Source organism: Salmo salar, chromosome ssa15 (genome assembly GCF_905237065.1).
Source record: "Salmo salar chromosome ssa15, Ssal_v3.1, whole genome shotgun sequence".
In the NCBI taxonomy this organism is placed as follows: Eukaryota; Metazoa; Chordata; class Actinopteri; order Salmoniformes; family Salmonidae; genus Salmo; species Salmo salar.
This window is the reverse complement of record NC_059456.1, coordinates 69,493,356-69,513,083: the sequence shown is the minus strand read 5'-3', so window position 1 is coordinate 69,513,083 and position 19,728 is coordinate 69,493,356. Positions and strand designations below refer to the sequence as shown.

Sequence of the window (19,728 nt, the reverse complement as noted above, 5' to 3'; positions counted from 1 at the left end):
TCCAGGATGGCATATCAATGTAAGTTGTGGCAAGAAGGTTTGCTGTGTCTGTCAGCGTAGTGTCCAGAGCATGGAGGCGCTACCAGGAGACAGGCCAGTACATCAAGAGACGTGGAGGAGGCCGTAGAAGGGCAACAACCCAGCAGCAGGCCCACTACCTCCGCCTTTGTGCAAGGAGGAGCAGGAGAAGCACTGCCAGAGCCCTGCAAAATGACCTCCAGCAGGCCACAAATGTGCATGTGTCTGCTCAAACGGTCAGAAACAGACTCCATGAGGGTGGTATGAGGGCCCGACGTCCACAGGTGGGGGTTGTGCTTACAGCCCAACACCGTGCAGGACGTTTGGCATTTGCCAGAGAACACCAAGATTGGCAAATTCGACACTGGCACCCTGTGCTCTTCACAGATGAAAGCAGGTTCACACTGAGCACGTGACAGACGTGACAGAGTCTGGAGACGCCGTGGAGAACGTTCTGCTGCCTGCAACATCCTCCAGCATGACCAGTTTGGTGGTGGGTCAGTCATGGTGTGGGGTGGCATTTCTTTGGGGGGCCGCACAGCCCTCCATGTGCTCACCAGAGGTAGCCTGACTGCCATTAGGTACCGAGATGAGATCCTCAGACCCCTTGTGAGACCATATGCTGGTGCGGTTGGCCCTGGGTTCCTCCTAATGCAAGACAATGCTAGACCTCATGTGGCTGGAGTGTGTCAGCAGTTCCTGCAAGAGGAAGGCATTGATGCTATGGACTGGCCCGCCCGTTCCCCAGACCTGAATCCAATTGAGCACATCTGGGACATCATGTCTCGCTCCATCCACCAACGCCACGTTGCACCACAGACTGTCCAGGAGTTGGCGGATGCTTCAGTCCATGTCTGGGAGGAGATCCCTCAGGAGACCATCCGCCACCTCATCAGGAGCATGCCCAGGCTTTGTAGGGAGGTCATACAGGCACGTGGAGGCCACACACACTACTGAGCCTCATTTTGACTTGTTTTAAGGACATTACATCAAAGTTGGCTCAGCCTGTAGTGTGGTTTTCCACTTTAATTTTGAGTGTGACTCCAAATCCAGACCTCCATGGGTTGATAAATTGGATTTCCATTGATTATTTTGGTGTGATGTTGTTGTCAGCACATTCAACTATGTAAAGAAAAAAGTATTTATTAAGATTATTTCTTTCATTCAGATCTAGGATGTGTTGTTAAAGTGTTCCCTTTATTTTTTTGAGCATTATATTATTCCAGCCCAGGTGCAATTTAGATTTTGGCCAGTAGATGGCAGCAGTGTATGTGCAAAGTTTTAGACTGATCCAATGAACCATTGAATTTCTGTTCAAAATGTTGTATCAAGACTGGCCAAATGTGCCTAATTTGTTTATTAATAACTTTTCATGTTCAAAGCTGTGCACTCTCCTCAAACAATAGCATGGTATTATTTCACTGTAATAGCTACTGTAAATTGTACAGTGCAGTTAGATTAACAAGAATTTAAGCTTTCTGCCAATATCAGATATGTCTATGTCCTGGGAAATGTTCTTGTTACTTACAACCTCATGCTAATCGCATTAGCCTACAGGGGATCCGCCGATCCTGAAGAAGTTAAAGAAAGATGCCCTCCGAGAGTTTGATCTGCCCTTTTAGGTCAAAGCAGGTAAGTGATCCATCAAGGTTACCGTTGAAAATATTCACAAGAACTATACAAATAATAATATTTAAACTCAATATGCAAAATGAGTTGTTAGAAATTGAGCAGAAGATTGGCAGGAAATCTATAAAAGAAAAAGAAACTCAGCTGCTGGTTTTTTTCACACCATCAGATTGTTGTTCATTTCTGGGCACTCACTACACTTATCTCGAGTTCTTGCTGATCAGTCTCGCTTGCGTGACCTTTTGTTTGCTAAAAGAATGTAAACAAACGATCAGGATTTTCTTGTCTGGCGAAGAAAATAAATTATTCAACATGCCGTTTCAACCAAACCAGTGTTTGATTTACTCATTAAGACAAGGCCAACTGGATGATAAGTCTATGTCTAGTCAGTGCAACACAGTATGAAAACAGTCTACAGTTCTTTGTGGAACTTGAAGTGTGACAGTGAGTTTCAAATCACATAACATTAGACAAACAATAGACACACAAAAGCAGCACTATCCATTTCACACAGTACGTGACAGTATTTGATCTGAGGATAGTGTGTTTGATAAGAAGAGGAGGCACCATTATGTTACACTAGCTTCAGGAACCTCTTTATGAAGATAAACCGGATACAACACATAGTGTTATGGGTACTCTAGTACTTCATTCTACTGTACACCATACTACTCCAGATCCGGTTCTACTGACCCCACAGTGGCCCCTGGGTCTTCTCCATGTCCCAGCTCAATCTCATCATCGGTCCAGCCCGACCCCAGGACTATGACGAGGAGACGGAGAGGGAGGCTGTGCGTGATCGCAAGAAACAGCTGCTCAAGGCACTCAAGGACAAGTGGAAGGTCGGTGGGAACGGTGCCAAGAATCCTGGAATCAGATTCAGTTGTAATCAGATTGATGTATCTGTAGACCATATATGTATGCATTATATGTAGGTAGACAGCTGCATTACTGTACTTAAAAGATGGGTCACAACGCATTAGTCTAATCTTATAAATGTTATTATTGATTACAATGTTGCCTCACTTTTGGAATCATTGTATTAGGCTATTGTAGTGAATAGTGGCATGCTAATCAAATCAATTTGTATTTGTCACATGCGCCGAATACAATAGGTGTAGACCTTACAGTGAAATGCTTACTTACAAGCCCTTAACCAACAATGCAGTTTTAAGAAAATACCCCCAAAAAAGTAAGACAAAATAATAACAAATATTTAAAGAGCAACAGTAAATAACAATAGCAGGGCTATATACAGGGGTTACCGGTACAGAGTCAATGTGTGGGGGCACCGATGTCGAGGTAATTGAGGTAATATCTACATGTAGGTAGGGTTATTAAAGTGACTATGCATAGATAATAACAAAGAGTAGCAGCAGCGTAGAGGGGGAGGGGGGCAATGCAAATAGTCTGGTTAGCCATTTGATTAGATGTTCAGCTTAGTGGTAGAAGCTGTTTAGAAGCCTCTTGGACTATGAAATTATATGTATCCAAGAGTTACTCCAAGCCACAAGTATACATGTGATTGTGATATGGGCAATTCCACAGTAACGAAATTGAGCTGACACAGATTTTTCACTTAAAATGTATGCCAAACAAAAAACATTTGATTTCAATGTTCAGAGAACCATACAACTCTATGCACAAGGACTACATTTAAAGGTGCAGCCGTTTTTATCTCAATATCAAATATATCTGAGTAACAATTAAGTACCTTACTGTCATTGTTATCAATAAAAAGTGTCAAAAAGTAACAAAAATACCTCCCTAGCAAAGAGAAATTTCTAAAGCAAGAATTTAGCTAGGAGTGGTCTGAGTGGGAGGGGAAACTGAAAACTAGCTGTTATTGGCAGAAAGGTTTGGAACTCTCCAAACCTTTCATCACCAGGCAGGCCAACACTCCATCCCACCAAAACAGGCAGACATTTCAGGCCGTCTTTTCAAACAGGTCTTACGCTAAAAAGGCATTATTATCGTTTTCACAGTTTCACAGTATTATGTAAAACACAGAAAAATCACATTTTCGACTGCACTGGGCCTTTAACAATTTAAACAAACATTAAACAAAAATGAGTTTACTAGAAAAACTGTGCAGATGCAAAGTTTGGTAACAGACTTTTTGTAAAATCTACCTCAGTTTTTATGTGACCACCATCTCTGAATTAATATTCAAAGATGTCTGCAGAAAGAATGGGGTGTCAGCTGTGACATGATACTTTGAGTTAGAAAAATATATATTTCAGTTATTAAACTACAGTAAGTGAAGTGGATTTATACCTAATTGTGGTAACAGAATGTCATCATGGGTCCCTGATCTGTACTACATAAACATGCATAATTACGGATCTGAATGTCATTCTCTTCATGGTGATGTATCCTTGTCATGTCCTGGCCAGTATAAGGGTTAATTGTTATTGTAGTTTGGTCAGGACGTGGCAGAGGGTATTTGTTTTATGTGGTTCAGGGTGGTGTGTTAGTTAGGAGGGTGTTTGATTTATTATTTCCAGGTTTTGAGTTATGGTCTTTGTTTATGTATTTCTATGTGTAGTCTAGTGAGTGTGTTTCTATGTTGAGTTAATTGGGGTGGACTTCCAATTGAAGGCAGCTGTTTGGTGTTGCCTTTGATTGGAAGTCCTATATTAGTTGGGTGTGTTTGTCTTGTGTTTGTGGGAGATTGTTTTTGCATTGCGTGTTTTGTTAGCGTGCAGAACTGTCATTTGTCGTGCTTATTGTTTTCTTGTGTTCAACGTTTGTTAATAAATTAAGAAAATGAACACCAACTCTGCTGCATATTGGTCCACCTTTTCGGACGACGATTTCGCTATATCGTCCTCCGACGAAGAAAGCCGTGACAATCCTAAATAGTCACACAAAGGTAGAAAAATGCAATATCCTCCATCTCGTCATTATATACAGATCTCTGGTTACGTTCTAATTTCTTTACACGGAGGAGGGAGAGAGAGCACGATGCTCGTGAATATGCACGTCCCATGTAATGTAAGTGGTAACGAGGAGTCGGGAAAACACAATTTCGCCTAATTATTGTTTTCTGACGCATTCATTTATTTTCTTTCGCGTGTTTCATATAGCCAGCCACGCGGAGTCGTAGAGCATATTAGGCTATTTACTGTGCGTTGATTGACAACTGAACAACAAGTGTTGACTAATTTATAAAAGGTGTCGAACTTATTGAATGAAGTCGACAACCTATAGCCCTTTGCCATTTGTAAATCATGCAACGTGGTTATACACTGAGCAGTGGCGATTTTAGCATGTAAATCATCGTGAGGGGAAAAAAATGGCTATAGGCTACATGTGCACCACCAAGTCAGAACAGTAGGTGAAATTAAGAGCTGAAAAGGGACCTAATCATTAGGGTGAGGCACATGGTCTACTAACAGCTTACTACACACCATGCACTTAGTATTACTTTCTTAGCTACAGTATACTGTACATATCTCCCTGGCATATTACATAATTTATGCAGCAGCATACAATACAGTTTTGGACTCACCTTGTTGTGCTGTGCTCACTTGAACAGGAAGGTGGCGTGGTGGTCCTTCGTGGGCAAATTTTGTCATCAAAGTCTAGTATTTTCTGGAGTTATGGTGCTTTCAAGACAACTGGGAACTCTGAAAAATATCAAGGTCGAATCATGACGTCAGTGATCTTCAGGTCGGAGCTCTAGAAAGAGGCCAGAGTTCCCGACTTGCGATTCTGAGTTGAATGACTGTTCAAAGCATATTTTCCCAGAAGGGAGCTAATATTTTCCCGAGTTCCCAGTTGTCTTGAACTCACTGAAGTCAGATTTCCCAGTTCTGAGTTTCAAGTTTTGAGCGTGGCAGAAGTCCTGCTGGATTGACAGCATGGGCAATGTTGAATATTTATAATTTTAAACTTGGAAAAGAGACCCTTAAACCCAGACTTGGGACCACACACCCACTCCACTGAATAGTAATGTAAAATGCTTAATAAATGCGACCATATTAGTCCAGTAGCAGGGATATGGACGACCGGTAGGCACGCTATCAGGACTCACCAGAGAGGGGAAAAAGGTACACTACCGTTCAAAAGTTTGGGGTCACGTAGAAATGTCCTTGTTTTTGAAAGAAAAGCACATTTTTTGTCCATTAAAATAACGTCAAATTGATCAGAAATACAGTGTAGACATTGTTAATGTTGAAAAGACTATTATAGCTGGAAACAGCAGATTTTTTATGGAATATCTACATAGGCGTACAGAGGCCCTTATCACTCCTGTGTTCCAATGGCATGTTGTGTTAGCTAATCCAAGTTTCTAATTTTAATAGGCTAATTGATCATTAGAAAACCCTTTTGCAATTATGTTAGCACATCTGAAAACTGTTGTGCTGATTTTAAAGAAGCAATAAAACTGGCCTTCTTTAGACTAGTTGAGTATCTGGAGCATCAGCATTTGTGGGTTCGATTACAGGCTCAAAATGGCCAGAAACAAAGAACTTTCTTCTGAAACTCGTCAGTCTATTCTTGTTCTGAGAAATTAAGGCTATTCCATGCGAGAAATTGCAAAAAAACTGAAGATCTTGTACAACGCTGTGTACTACTCCCTTCACAGAACAGCGCAAACTGGCTCTAACCAGAATAGAAAAAGGAGTGGGAGGCCCCGGTGCACAACTGAGCAAGAGGACAAGTACATTAGAGTGTCTAGTTTGAGAAACAGACAGCTTACAAGTCCTCAACTGGCAGCTTCATTATATAGTACCCACAAAACACCAGTCTCAACGTCAACAGTGAAGAGGCGACTCAGGGATGCTGGCCTTCTAGGCAGAGTTGCAAAGAAAAAGCCTTATCTCAGACTGGCCAATAAAAATAAAAGATTAAGATGGGCAAAAGAACACAGACACTGGACAGAGGAACTCTGCCTAAAAGGCCAGCATCCCGGAGTCACCTCTTCACTGTTGACATTGAGACTGGTGTGTTGCGGGTACTATTTCAGGAAGCTGCCAGTTGCTTATGAATACAGGCCTCCCTGAGTTTTAATTCAGCATGAGAATCGTAATTTTTTTTACTGCTTAAGATGGGGTTTGACGTGGTAGCAGACAGTGTTTCATCACCATTTTGTATTTTGTTTGTGAAGAATTTCATATTACATGCTAATTCGTACAAGGACCCTTCTCACTGCAAGGTACAAGGGCATGCTTTTGGCTTGCTGCTTGGTTTGGGAGTGTGAACTGTCTGCACTCTGCAGATGGTTGTTTTATGGACTTTCATGGTTTACAGTCTTTGTGTGTTTTCTATCCTGAACCTCTTGAATCAATTGCTTGGGTGTTTATTTATATGTTTGTATGTTTAGTCTGTGTTTCCCTGACCATCTACTTAATCTTAAAGTGATAGTTCAAATCCACTGTTTAGGCTGGGCATAGCAATTGCACCAGTTCCTTCCCACAGTATAATAGGGAAACACTAACTAAGTTGCTGTGCTGCTTATTGTTTTGTCAGATGTGAAATAATAAGAGAAAGGTCATGTCAATGGCTTTTCCAGATGTTAGTGTATGTTCATTACGCAGTTCATTTTCCATCACTTGGCTAACGTTTCATCTTGTTCCCAAAGGATTGCGTTAGAGAGAGCCAGTCACGTACTGGACCAGCGACGATTAGTGAGGAGGAGGAGGAGAAGAAGGAGCAGTCGGCTGAGAAGCCCAAAACCTCTTCCACCACATCCTCCTCTGGTTTCTCCCTGGGCAGGCCCCAGGCCTGGGAGAATCTCTGGTGTGGTCTCACAAAACTAATGTGTGCAAATGTATATTTCAAATAAATAGTCAGAATAATATCCTTGATGTTGTGTGTCTTCCCAGAGGACCACTTTTGTCTGTTGGACTGCATAGCCTTGGACCTTCAGGAGATGGACATCTTTGCTGCAGAGCATATGCCCTGCCAGCCGTGGGCCAGCGCCACAGGGAAGCAGCCCGACTCAGACCTGGTCTTCCCCTCCTACTTGGCCCGCTGCACCACAGTATCCCTGCTCAAGGAGCGCTGCCGCCTCAAACACAAAGTGGAGCGCAACCTGGACAAGTGAGCCTAATGGGAAAGACGGGCTTGTTTCAGCAAGTGGGCTTGCTTCAGCAAGAACACTACTGTTGTCTTGCTTACATAATTGTTACCCACTGGGCAAAACTTACGATATCATTTTAAAGTTTTTCCTGTGGATAGTGGATAAATGTCCAAAACTGACTGTCGTTGTTGCATGTGTTTTTATGTTGCTAGTAACTATTGATTAATAATAGTTGTCCCTGTGTTCAGATGACTTGGGAATCCCAAGTGAAACAAAAATATATTTATTGATTGACTGACAAGTGCTCTGAGCCATACGGTACCAGGCATGTCCATCCACGGCAGCCTGTCCTCTGTGCACTGCTCACTGGACCTGGAGCGCTACCAGCTGATCCGAGGCCTGCTGGGCAACAACATGGGAGAGCCTGTCGAGGAGTTAATTTGCCCGTACAACCTACAGGACCCCAGTAACTATGTGAGTAAACACACACTCTACACTGTGGCCGACTGTCAATTATAGACTATTAATTGACTAACAATGTTGAGAGGGATTCTTCTGAGTGACTCCATGTGTCCCCAGACAGTGTTGAGTGGTGACGTGTACACCAGCCTGTCCATCCTGGTGGATATGATGAACGTCAGTCTGGAGTTGCTGGACAACCCCAAGGCCACTGGACAGAAACCATGCTCACTAGCCAGGTTGGTATTAACACTTTTGACCACGGAGATATCAAGTGTTTGCTCTGTAGTTACTTTAGCAAATTACCAGGGTTGGGGACAAATCCTATTTATATTCAGTCAATTCAGGAAGTAAATGGACAGTCCCAATTGCAACGTTCCTCACTGAAGCGCTCTTCTCCTTCTCTGCAGGTTTGATTTCATGAAGTCCAAGTTGCTGTTTGAGAGTTTCTCTAACGGTTCCAAGTCTATGAATCTGGTGTCTCACTCCATCTTGGCATATGACACCTGTTACACCTGGCCTGGCATGAATGCGGGCAGCAGTGCCAGGGGCAAGCACAATGTTTTCGACTGCATCCTGCAGCCAAGACAGGCGTCAATCGGGCCATCCTCCAGCTGGAGCTGCATTACAGGTATGTGACATGTCTGCAGATAACATTTCTAGGTGGTAACAGGTATAAATAAAATAACAGAGGTTCGAGCACAGAGCCTCATGGAACGCCAAATTCAAAATCTGTGCCTGTATTGGCAAATGGGTCTTTCTATAAATTAGGGTACCAGTGAGGATTTCCTATACTGGACAACTTGTTACAACTATTGATAAGTCATTGATAATAATCTGCCACTTTTTTTCATGTCATTATATTAAGATAGCGATATTCAATGCAATTCAAGAGTTGGTTTAAAACCTATGTTTAACCGTTTCTCATGGTTGGTGTCTTGACGGATTTGTCCACAATCGTGTGACATAAAACATCACTTTTCTGTCCTTGCATGTATGGCAGTGTAAGTTGTCGTTATGTCATATACAGTTGAAGTCAGAAGTTTACATGCACCTTAGCCAAATACATTTAAACTCAGTTTTTCACAATTCCTGACATTTAATCCTAGTAAAAATGCCCTGTTTTAGGTCAGTTAGGATCACCACTTTATTTTAAGAATGTGAAATGTCAGAATAATAGTAGAGAGAATGATTTATTTCAGCTTTTATTTATTTCATCACATTCCCAGTGGGTCAGAAGTTTACATACACTCCAATCGTATTTGGTAGCATTGCCTTTAAACTGTTTAACTTGGGTCAAACCTTTCGGGTAGACTTCCACAAGCGTCCTACAATAAGTTGGGTGAATTTTGGCCCATTCCTCCTGACAGAGCTGGTGTAACTGAGTCAGGTTTGTAGGCCTCCTTGCTTGCACACACTTTTTCAGTTCTGCCCACACATTTTCTATGGGATTGAGGTCAGGGTTTTGTGATGGCCACTCCAATACCTTGACTTTGTTGTCCTTAAGCCATTTTGCCACAACTTTGGAAATATGCTTGGGGTCATTGTCCATTTGGAAGACCCATTTGCGACCAAGCTTTAACTTCCTGACTGATGTCTTGAGATGTTGCTTCAATATATCCACATCATTTTCTTGTCTCATGATGCCATCTATTTTGTGAAGTGCACCAGTCCCTCCTGCAGCAAAGCACCCCAACAACATGATGCTGCCACCCCCATGCTTCACGGTTGGGATGATGTTCTTCGGCTTGCAAGCCTCCCCCTTTTTCCTCCAAACATAACGATGGTCATTATGGTCAAACAGTTCTATTTTTGTTTCATCAGACCAGGGAACATTTCTCCAAAAAGTACGGTCTTTGTCCCCATGTGCAGTTGCAAACCATAGTCTGGCTTTTTTATGACGGTTTTGGAGCAGTGGCTTCTTCCTTGCTGAGAGGCCTTTCAGGTTATGTCGATACAGGATTAGTTTTACTGTGGATATAGATAGGTTTGTACCTGTTTCCTCCAGCATCTTCACAAGGTCCTTTGCTGTTGTTCTGGGATTGATTTGCACTTTTCGCACCAAAGTACGTTCATCTCTAGGAGACAGAACGCGTCTCCGCCCTGAGCGGTTTGATGGCTGCGTGGTCCCATGGTGTTTATACTTGCGTACTATTGTTTGTACAGATGAACGTGGTACCTTCAGGCATTTGGAAATTGCTCACAAGGATGAACCAGACTTGTGGAGGTCTACAATTTTATTTCTGAGGTCTTGGCTGATTTATTTTGATTTTCCCATGATTTCAAGCAAAGAGGCACTGAGTTTGAAGGTAAGCCTTGAAATACATCCACAGGTACACCTCCAATTGACTCAAATTATGTCAATTAGCCTATCAGAAGCTTCTAAAGCCATGACATCATTTTCTGGAATTTTCCAAGCTGTTTAAAGGCACAGTCAATTTAGTGTATGTAAACTTCTGACCCACTGGAATTGTGATACAGTGAAATAATCTGTCTGTAAACAATTGTTGGAAAAATTACTTGTGTCATGCACACAGTATTTGTCCTAACCGACTTGCCAAAACTATAGTTTGTTAACAAGAAATTTGAGGCGTGGATGAAAAACTAGTTTTAATGACTCTGTACAAATCCTGGATCTAGCTGTTGGACAGTTATATATAATGTTTTTATATCTCAGAAATGCAGTGTAACTACGTAACATTTCGAGTCTCCTTATGTTAAGTGGTGAAAACAGGGCACACAAATCCCCCAAAATGTATGCGATTGCAAAATCAAATGCTTCTAACCGAAATAGTCACTTTACCTTGATAATTAAAACCTAAATCGATACTTTGGTTCTTCAATAATTATGTATAATACTTGTTGGATGTGCATTTGGTGTCGAGCTGTTTTATTACGGCGTGATATTTTCACACATATCACTCATCTGATTCAGGAAGGACTTTCTGAATGACAGTCAGGTGACGAACAGCTGTTGTGATAGTGCATGCAATACAACAATAGCCCAAATGCTGGAAAAAAAGGTGTTTCGAGGAATATCCAGAATATTTTGGTCTCGTTCGTTATGCCGGTGAAGACCGTTGTGCCTCGATTGACGCTGGATCTAATTAATCCCTAGCGAATTGATGTTGATCATCTGTTGTCTGCTTGATTTATAGCAGGGCAGAGAAAGCATCAAGGTAATGAGTTCATGTTTTCATTTTTCGGATTAGACCCTGAGACTATTGCAAAACACCCCAACGCTATTCCTATGAATTATTCTGGATATAATAACAACAAATGACAGCCTAGTGGGCTTCTTCACAACATGATCTGGTAATGAAATAACATGACAAATACATTTTGGTTTCATGTTACATCTGCCATTTTAAACAATACAAGAGGCTTTAAGTAGCCTACTTGAATGTGGATCTCAGAAATTCAAGTACTGGAATAGGCTTACCTTAAAAATCATACAATTCCTCAATGTGTTATTATTGTAGCCAATTTATAAGTTCTCCTCCCATATAATTTTCCGTAAATTTTGATTTTTGATCAGTTTTTATGAGAGGTGGCCACTTTCGTTTGTTTTCCACTGCTTCAATTGAAGGGTGTTGCGGTAAAACCACGAGCAGTTATTATGAGGATGACAACATCTAATGCTGGCTTCCTCTTGACTTTCCATACAAATCCTTCCATTACAAAAGGAACCTCGTTTTTGGTCGATTTCTCATTATAAAAACCGCGATGGTGAGATTCAAATGAGATTAATGCTGCCGCTATTCATGGCTTTATTACGTGTGTCTGCATCGGCCACATAGGCTACAGAAACATCGCCATGCATCCACTGTAATTGGTCAAACTCTTAAACTCTCAGTTTAATACATGTACAAAATTACCCTCTTTCCCTAAAAACACGATGGTCATGACTTTTGTACATGAAAGGGGAGGTTAACTTGGCCCCGCAGACAATCAATCTGAGATCGACTTACGTTTTTTGCGCTAACCCCTATGTTGTACAATAGAGATGTAGATATAGTCAGGCACACATCAAGATACAGTATCATTTGAAGTGTCTCTCATAATCATGATTTTTCTAGTTGTATTTTATGCCACATTGTCACCACTAGTTAATAGCGTTAATCGTAATAATAGCCATAATGGTAATATAATGTATAATAAAGGTTTTGCTGTTCCCCAGGCACTGAGTTTGTGGTGGTGGAGGATTTGTCTTGTCTGGAGACCAATGCCATCATTCTGAAGTGCACCCCTGTACTCATCTACAAACCCCGTCTGCTTGACAGACTGTTCTCTGGCAGCCTAGCCGGCATCGAGGTAACTGACCAATACTTTTCAGAACTGTCCTGAAACCACTGGACTACTAACTCAATACAGAGCCCTTTGTCAATTTGAGTCCATTTGTGTCAATATGGGTGTATACAGTTGGATAGAGGGCACAGAAGCTGTCACAGAAGTGATAATGGAAAAGATAGGGTTGGGCCCTCTTTCCAACTCTTATGGTATACACAAGGCTGTTTGAAGCTGTGTTGTCATGTTTGTGTCCTCCTGTCCATATCAAAGTGTTCTCCTGTCGGCTGGGCAGCGAGCAGCAGACAGCCCTGTCCATCATCGACCCAGTCAATGTGCAGGTGGAGCTGTGTGGCAGTCCCACCTACCAGAGCAGCTTTGGCCTTCTAGATGTCTTCAACATGGCGGACTTCCCACCACTACTGGAGGTCAGGGTTCCGTCAATGGTGGGGATTGCAGAAAGGCCATATAAAGCACCTGTTCATTTTCTGTTTCGACACATTTTGTCCCATTTCATGCCTACTGAACTGAACATCACAGGAAGGTCAAAAAGATCATCAAGGACAACAACCACCCGAGCCACTGCCTGTTTACCCCGCTATCATCCAGAACGCAAGGTCAATACAGGTGCATCAAAGCTGGGACCGAGAGACTGAAAAACAGCTTCTATCTCAAGGCCATCAGACTGTTAAATAGCTAACATAGAGAGGCTGCTGCCAACATACAGACTCAAATCTCTGGCCACTTAAATAAATGGACTTAATAAAGGTATCACTAGTCACTTTAAATAATGCCACTTTAATAATTTTTACATATCCTACATTACTCGTCTCATATATATACTGTATTCTATACTATCTACTGCATCTTGCCTATGCCGCACGGCCATCGCTCGTCCATATATTTATATGTACATATTCTTATTCATCCCTTTACATTTGTGTGTGTATAAGGTAGTTGTTGTGAATTTGTTAGATTACTTGTTAGATATTACTGCATTGTCGGAACTAGAAGCACAAGCATTTCGTTACACTCACATTAACATCTGCTTACCATGTGTATGTGACCAATAAAATTTGATTTGATTTGAAAACTATTTTGCAATTAGAACACTATTTGTAATCACTTAATTTATGTAAAACATCAATGGGTCTCTGTTGCCCTCACAGATCCAGTTCCCTGCTTTGGACATCTGGCTTTCTTACAACGACGTTCAGCCCTGTTAGGTATATCACCTCAGAGGCCTACAGGGGTGTCGTAAAGTTATATGGTGAATAGTGTCCCATGATGCCCCCCCCACACACACACACACTTTAAAAAAGTACAACAAATTGGCTTTTCCTACTAGCACTGACTTTTCTGATAACTACACTGAGCAAATATACACACAAAAAGCTTATTTCTATCATATTGTGTACACAAATTTGTTTACATCCCTGTTAGTGAGCATTTATCCTTTGCCAAGATCCATCCACCTGAGAGGTGTAGCATATCATAAAGTATATCATAAACCTCTTGCCGCGGATCCCGTAACCGGGATCAACATCCAGCGAAAAAATCTGAGCACCATATTCAAAACCAAATCTAATAATTTCTGTTTCTCAAACATAGGACTATTTTACACCATTTTATATATACACTTCTCCTGAATGGAACCACGTTGTCCGATTTCAAAAAGGCTTTACAGCGAAAGCAAAACATTAGATTATGTTAGGAGAGTACATCGACAAAAACAACCACACAGCCATTTTCCTAGCAACTAGCATGCATCACAAATACCCAAAACACAGCTAAATGCAGCACTAACCTTTGACGATCTTCATCAGATGACACTCCTAGGACATCATGTTACACAATACATGCATTTTCTGTTCGATAAAGTTCATATTTATATATAAAAACAGCATTTTACATCGGCGCATGACGTTAAGAAAATATTTTCCCTCAAATACTGCCGGTGAATCAGCGCAACAATTTACAAAAATACTTGTCATAAACATTGATACAAAATTAAACTGTCATTCAAAGAATTATAGATGAACATCTCCTTTATGCAAACGCTATGAAAGATTTCAAAAAAGCTTCACGAGGAAAGCACTCTTTGCAATAATCTGAGTACTGAGCTCAGAAAAATACACTAGGCTATACAGATAGCTGCCATCTTGGGGACATCTAAAATCATACATTGCATTAGAAATATTCCCTTACCTTTGATCATCTTCATCAGAAGGCACTTCCAGGAATCCCAGGTCCACAACAAATGTTGTTTTGTTCGATAAAGTCCATAATTTATGTCCAAATAACTCCTTGTTGTTCGTGCGTCCAGTAAGCTACTCCAAGTGTAGAAAGCGAGCGGACGATGTCGCAACGAAAAGTTAAAAAAAGTTGTATTTACGTTCGTTCAAACATGTCAAACGTTGTAAAACATCAATCTTTAGGGCCTTCAGAACGTGAAGATTCAATAAAATTTCAACTGGACGGTTCCTGTGTCTTGAAAAAGGTTTTGGAACGGGAGGATCCTCCCTCGTGAACGCGCCCCAAGAAGTGATGTCACCCCCTGCCTCAACAACTTCCCCTCCTTGTCATTCGGGCTCTGTTCATAGTAGAAGCTTCAAACAACTTTGTAAAGACTGTCGACATCTAGTGGAAGCCGTAGGAAGTGCACAATTATTACTACGTCACTGTCTATTCAATAGGAAACGACTTGAAGAGAGCCCATGCATCCAGATTCCCACTTCCTGGTAGGATTTCTCTCAGGTTTTTGCTTGCCATATGAGTTCTGTTATACTCACAGACACCATTCAAACGGTTTTAGAAACTTCAGGGTGTTTCCTATCCAAATCTACTAATAATATGCATATCCTAGCTTCTGAGTCTGAGTAGGAGGCAGTTTAATATGGGCACATATTTTTTTCTGAAATTGTCAATACTGCCCCCTATCCTTAAGGAGCTGTAAGAGGTTTTAATCCCATTGAGATCTTGTGGTCAGTCCTCAAGAGGCGGTTAGACAAACAATAACCCACAAATTCTGACAAACTCCAAGCACTGATTATGCAAGAATGGGCTGCCATCAGTCAGGATGTGGCCCAGAAGTTAATTGACAGCATGCCAGGGCGGATTGCAGAGGTCTTGAAAAAGAAGGGTCAACACTGCAAATATTGACTCTTTGCATCAACTTCATGTAATTGTCAATAAAAGCCTTTGACACTTATGAAATTCTTGTAATTATACTTCAGTATTCCATATTAACATCTGACAAAAATATCTAAAGACACTGAGGCAGCAGACTTTGTGAAAATTAATATTTGTGTCATTCTCAAAACTTTTGGCGACGGACTGTATACTGATATTGTGTAATATAATGTTAGTGGTATATACTGTAGTATTAGTACTATAACAACAACTAAGTAATGTCTTCTGAGAACTCATTCTCCATTGAACTCCAATGGCAGGGCTCTATGTGCTGCAGCGGATTGGCTCGACCCTGGAGGGCAACAACAGCTTCACTTTGTCAGGGGACTACAACAACAGAGAACTGTCAGGTGAGCATGCTGGTGATGAACACCGGGGGGCAGTCAGTCACAATATTTTGCTTTAACCCACGAGAGATCATGTAACGATCTTAACCACTGTTTCATGTGTGTGTGTGTGTGTGTGTGTGTGTGTGTGTGTGTGTGTGTGTGTGTGTGTGTGTGTGTGTGTGTGTGTGTGTGTGTGTGTGTGTGTGTGTGTGTGTGTGTGTCCGTTTTCATTTGCGTCTTTGTGTGTGTCAGTTTGGGAGCCCTTCATCGAGCCCTGGCCCTGTTTCAGCCTGCAGGGTGCCTCCAGCCACCGCGCCTCAAGATGGGCATCCACGCCAAGCAGACTGGACGTCAACATCACCTCTGTCCTTTTGGGTATGACCTGCACTGCCCACTATTTGGACACAGTGGATGCTTCTGACACGGCAGCCTATTCCCTATGTAGTGCACTACTCTTGACCCGGGTCAAAAGTAGTGCACTATGTCGTGAAAAGGGTGCCATTTTGGGAACACCAGTGTCTTTGCCTTCTTCACACCTTGTTTAACTACAGTGGGTTAGCCCCGGATATATGTAAGCCATGTATGTGTGATCTGTAGTGGTGGACTTTGAATGGATTTGAGCACAGATTAACCATTATATTGACCAGATATTCTAGTGGCCGCTCTAATAATGAAAATAAATGTCTTAACAAATGGAAGGCAGTCGGGATGAGGCAAGATCAGGTGGGATCATTCTAGCCAATGAGAGGGCAGATATGCGTGTGAACAGCTGGCACAACGGTTTCGTCTAGTTACCACAGCCACAAAGTCAAAATTGTTTATATCCTAAAAATTAATGAAAACTAAAATGAGCTTTTTGGTTGTAATTTAAGGTTAGTCATAAGATTAGCAGTGTGGTTGAAGTTAGATTTAAAATCACATTTTAAGAAGATAAATTGTAGAAATAGTCAGGGTTTATGGCTTTGTGGCTGTGGTAACTAGTGACGACCAGTCACAACTCAGATATAAATAGTTTTTTCTCAAAGATGCTGGTATGTCACATGGCCTACTTATATTACTGGTAACAACCTAAACATTATGTAACTTCTATTCGATCAAATAAGCCACACGTAGCAAATAAGCCATTACATTTTTTGTTAACCAATGTCGACACTCATTGACCTCCATGGAAAAACTCCTTGTTCACCAAAAAAACTAAAAAGCTCCACTTGCTGGAGAAGACAGATTTTCGCCCAGTTACGGCTCTCGCTTTGCTTCTTCCGCTCTGATTTGAGTTTCCCCCTCACCTTGCTACTGCCCTCTTCTGGCTACAGAGAGCAGTACAGCCTCACCAAGAGCTCCTGGCTGGCTGACTACTGCAAGAAAGAGGAGCAGCCTCCCCAACCCTCGGCAGCCCTATCCTGGATGGGCCCCCCCCCCCGCCTCTGACAGAGTGAGTACTGTTTCCCCCAAGTTTACACACACACGCATCACTTGTTATGGGCTGAAAATAGCCTCAGTAGAAAAAAGTAGAACCCTCATACTCAATTGCTCCAGCACATTACTGTATTAGTTAGCGGGTTGTTACAAAAATCAGATGTACTATACGTTTGTTCTGGAGTATATGATTGCGTGGTTCCCACTTTATTCTATGCTAATGTTTCGATAGTGCCAGCATTTCTTTGTATTTCTATTTGTATCACGTCATGTTGTGTTGATTTAAAAATAAAAAAAATTGCAATGCAACAAAGCTTTACACAGATGCATTGGAAACCTGCCTGAATTATTGCCGCCTTCGCATGGTTATTGCACATTTGGATTGTTTGACGAAAATGAAAATGTTGATTCAAGTGTTGGGAATGACTGTCTATTTACACAGCTCCTTTGCCTTGTCAAAATGGTGTATTAAGAGTTAAGACCGGCTCTCATGTTTTTGTTAAATCATTTTGGTAACTCTTTACTTTACGGTCCTAGGCCTATATAGGTCTATTGTTTCAAATTTTTATGCTATCAGCTAACAGCTACGACATTTGTTATGGCCTTATTATGACAGTGTGGGCCTTATGGTGGAGGGCTTCAAGTCAAAGTAAGATTGCTGTTAAGATGCTATTTAGCTTAGATCCAGGTCTTTTAATTGGTAGTATGACCACATAATATAAAATAAAATACACTTGTCATGGTTGGTATTAAAACATGTATCACGGCTGTCGAAAGGAATAGAGGACCAAAGTGCAGCGTGTGTGTAGTTCCACATATTATTTAATCTGTGAAACTTTGCAATACATAAATAAACTGAAATCGACAAAACAACAAACCGTGACGCAGAGGAGAAACAAACACTACTCAAAAATAATCACCCACAAAACCCAGGAAGAAAAAAAACCCTACTTAAATATGATCTCCAATTAGAGACAACGAGGATCAGCTGCCTCCAATTGGAGATCATCCCAAACAAGCCAACATACTAGAACATACAAAAACTAGAACCTAAGAACATAGAAATAGAAAAACACAAAACACCCCCATCACCCCCAAAATAACATCTTACTATGGTCAGGACGTGACAACATGTTTTTTTTTTAGTACACCCTGACCTTTGCCCTTTCTTCTGAGCCCTAGCACGTCTCTCCTCTCTGTGGTAACTGTCTCTCTCTGCTGTCAGGTGTCCCTCTTGCCTACCACAGTCAGTTTGACTTGCTTTGAGCAGCACATTGACTCCAGAGGTACAGTCCATAGATCACAGAGAGGGCAGCGGTTGGCCTCCACCATAGAAATATAATAACTAGAATGGTAATCCCTAAGTAGAATGAGTGGATCGGTGTCCAGGAAGTAGTCATATTATATTTCTATTGTATCCACACCATGGGTATTCCCATCCCAATGCTTTTCCTTTATCATGTGTATCATCGCTATCCTTACTTAAGTACACCGTTAATGCAACGTTATTACAGAGTGTTTTGTGTAACCCTAGTGTTTCACTATCTTGTGACAATATTGGCAAATTTGATCCATTGTTAAACTGAAGTCAGTATAATCAGCATCCACAGAGACAGTATTTTATTGATCCCCCCCCCCCTAGTTACAACAGAGCCATTGTGTCTGGTGGGGCCAGAGTCGTGCTCTACCCTGTGGCTCAGTTGGTAGAGCATGGTGTTTGCAACGCCAGCATGGTGTGTGCAACGCCAGGGTTGTGGGTTTAATTCCCACGGGGGGCCAGTACAAATTTTTTTTTTTTTAAATGCATGAAATGAAATATATGCATTCACTACTGTAAGTTGCTCTGGATAAGAGCGTCTGCTAAATGACAAAAATGTAAAAAGTTAGATGATCTGTTTATTCTCAGACTTTCCTTTTTTTTACTCTCTCTGTTTGTGTCATGTTGTTTCACCTCCCCCATTCAATGTCAATCTATATAAATCCAATCCATTGTGATTATCATTGTTTACTATCATTATTTACCTGGTTTATTTTTGGAGCAAGGGTGAGCCTCCTTCTCTGATCTAGGCACTGCTCTATGCTAACTGGAGACCAAAACTGAACATGCAAGTTGATCTTCTTGGTTGCAAAAATACCATGGACCAAGAGTAGGATTTAAGTGTGAATAAATATTTCTGCTTTATCAATGTGAACCGTTGGTGTGCATCTTCCTCCTGTCCTATTTGAATGAGCAGCTTGGGGGTAGGTATGGTCATGTTGGATAGTCCCATGTCACGACTTCTGCCGAAGTCTGCTCCTCTCCTTGTTCGGGCGGCATTCGGCGATCGACGTCACCGGCTTCCAGCCATCGCCGCTCCATTTTTCATA

At 41.6% G+C, this 19,728-nt stretch overlaps 1 protein-coding gene across 2 annotated transcripts; it reads left to right on the top strand.

Moving 5' to 3' along the window:
• Nucleotides 1-11,060: 11,060 nt before the first annotated feature.
• Nucleotides 11,061-18,173, top strand: LOC123727300 (vacuolar protein sorting-associated protein 13D). 2 transcript variants are annotated; one of them, XM_045695996.1, is made up of 6 exons: nucleotides 11,061-11,316; nucleotides 12,318-12,451; nucleotides 12,698-12,852; nucleotides 15,877-15,966; nucleotides 16,198-16,320; nucleotides 17,259-18,173. In XM_045695996.1, exons 3-6 carry the CDS (start codon nucleotides 12,815-12,817, stop codon nucleotides 17,371-17,373), a joined length of 366 nt encoding a protein of 121 aa, XP_045551952.1. In that variant the 5' UTR covers nucleotides 11,061-11,316; nucleotides 12,318-12,451; nucleotides 12,698-12,814; the 3' UTR covers nucleotides 17,374-18,173. The 2 variants fall into 2 exon arrangements, with proteins under 2 accessions (XP_045551952.1, XP_045551953.1); XM_045695997.1 differs by having other exon boundaries at nucleotides 12,318-12,852.
• The last annotated feature ends 1,555 nt before the right edge of the window (nucleotides 18,174-19,728 follow it).

Excerpts from the sequence above, each read along its gene's own strand:
- LOC123727300 (XM_045695996.1), top strand. The coding sequence starts at position 12,815 with ATGTCTTCAACATGGCGGACTTCCCACCACTACTGGAG. Across the intron at positions 15,967-16,197 it reads CAACAACAGAGAACTGTCAG|TTTGGGAGCCCTTCATCGAG; the intron begins GTGAGCATGCTG and ends TGTGTGTGTCAG. Across the intron at positions 16,321-17,258 it reads CATCACCTCTGTCCTTTTGG|AGAGCAGTACAGCCTCACCA; the intron begins GTATGACCTGCA and ends TTCTGGCTACAG.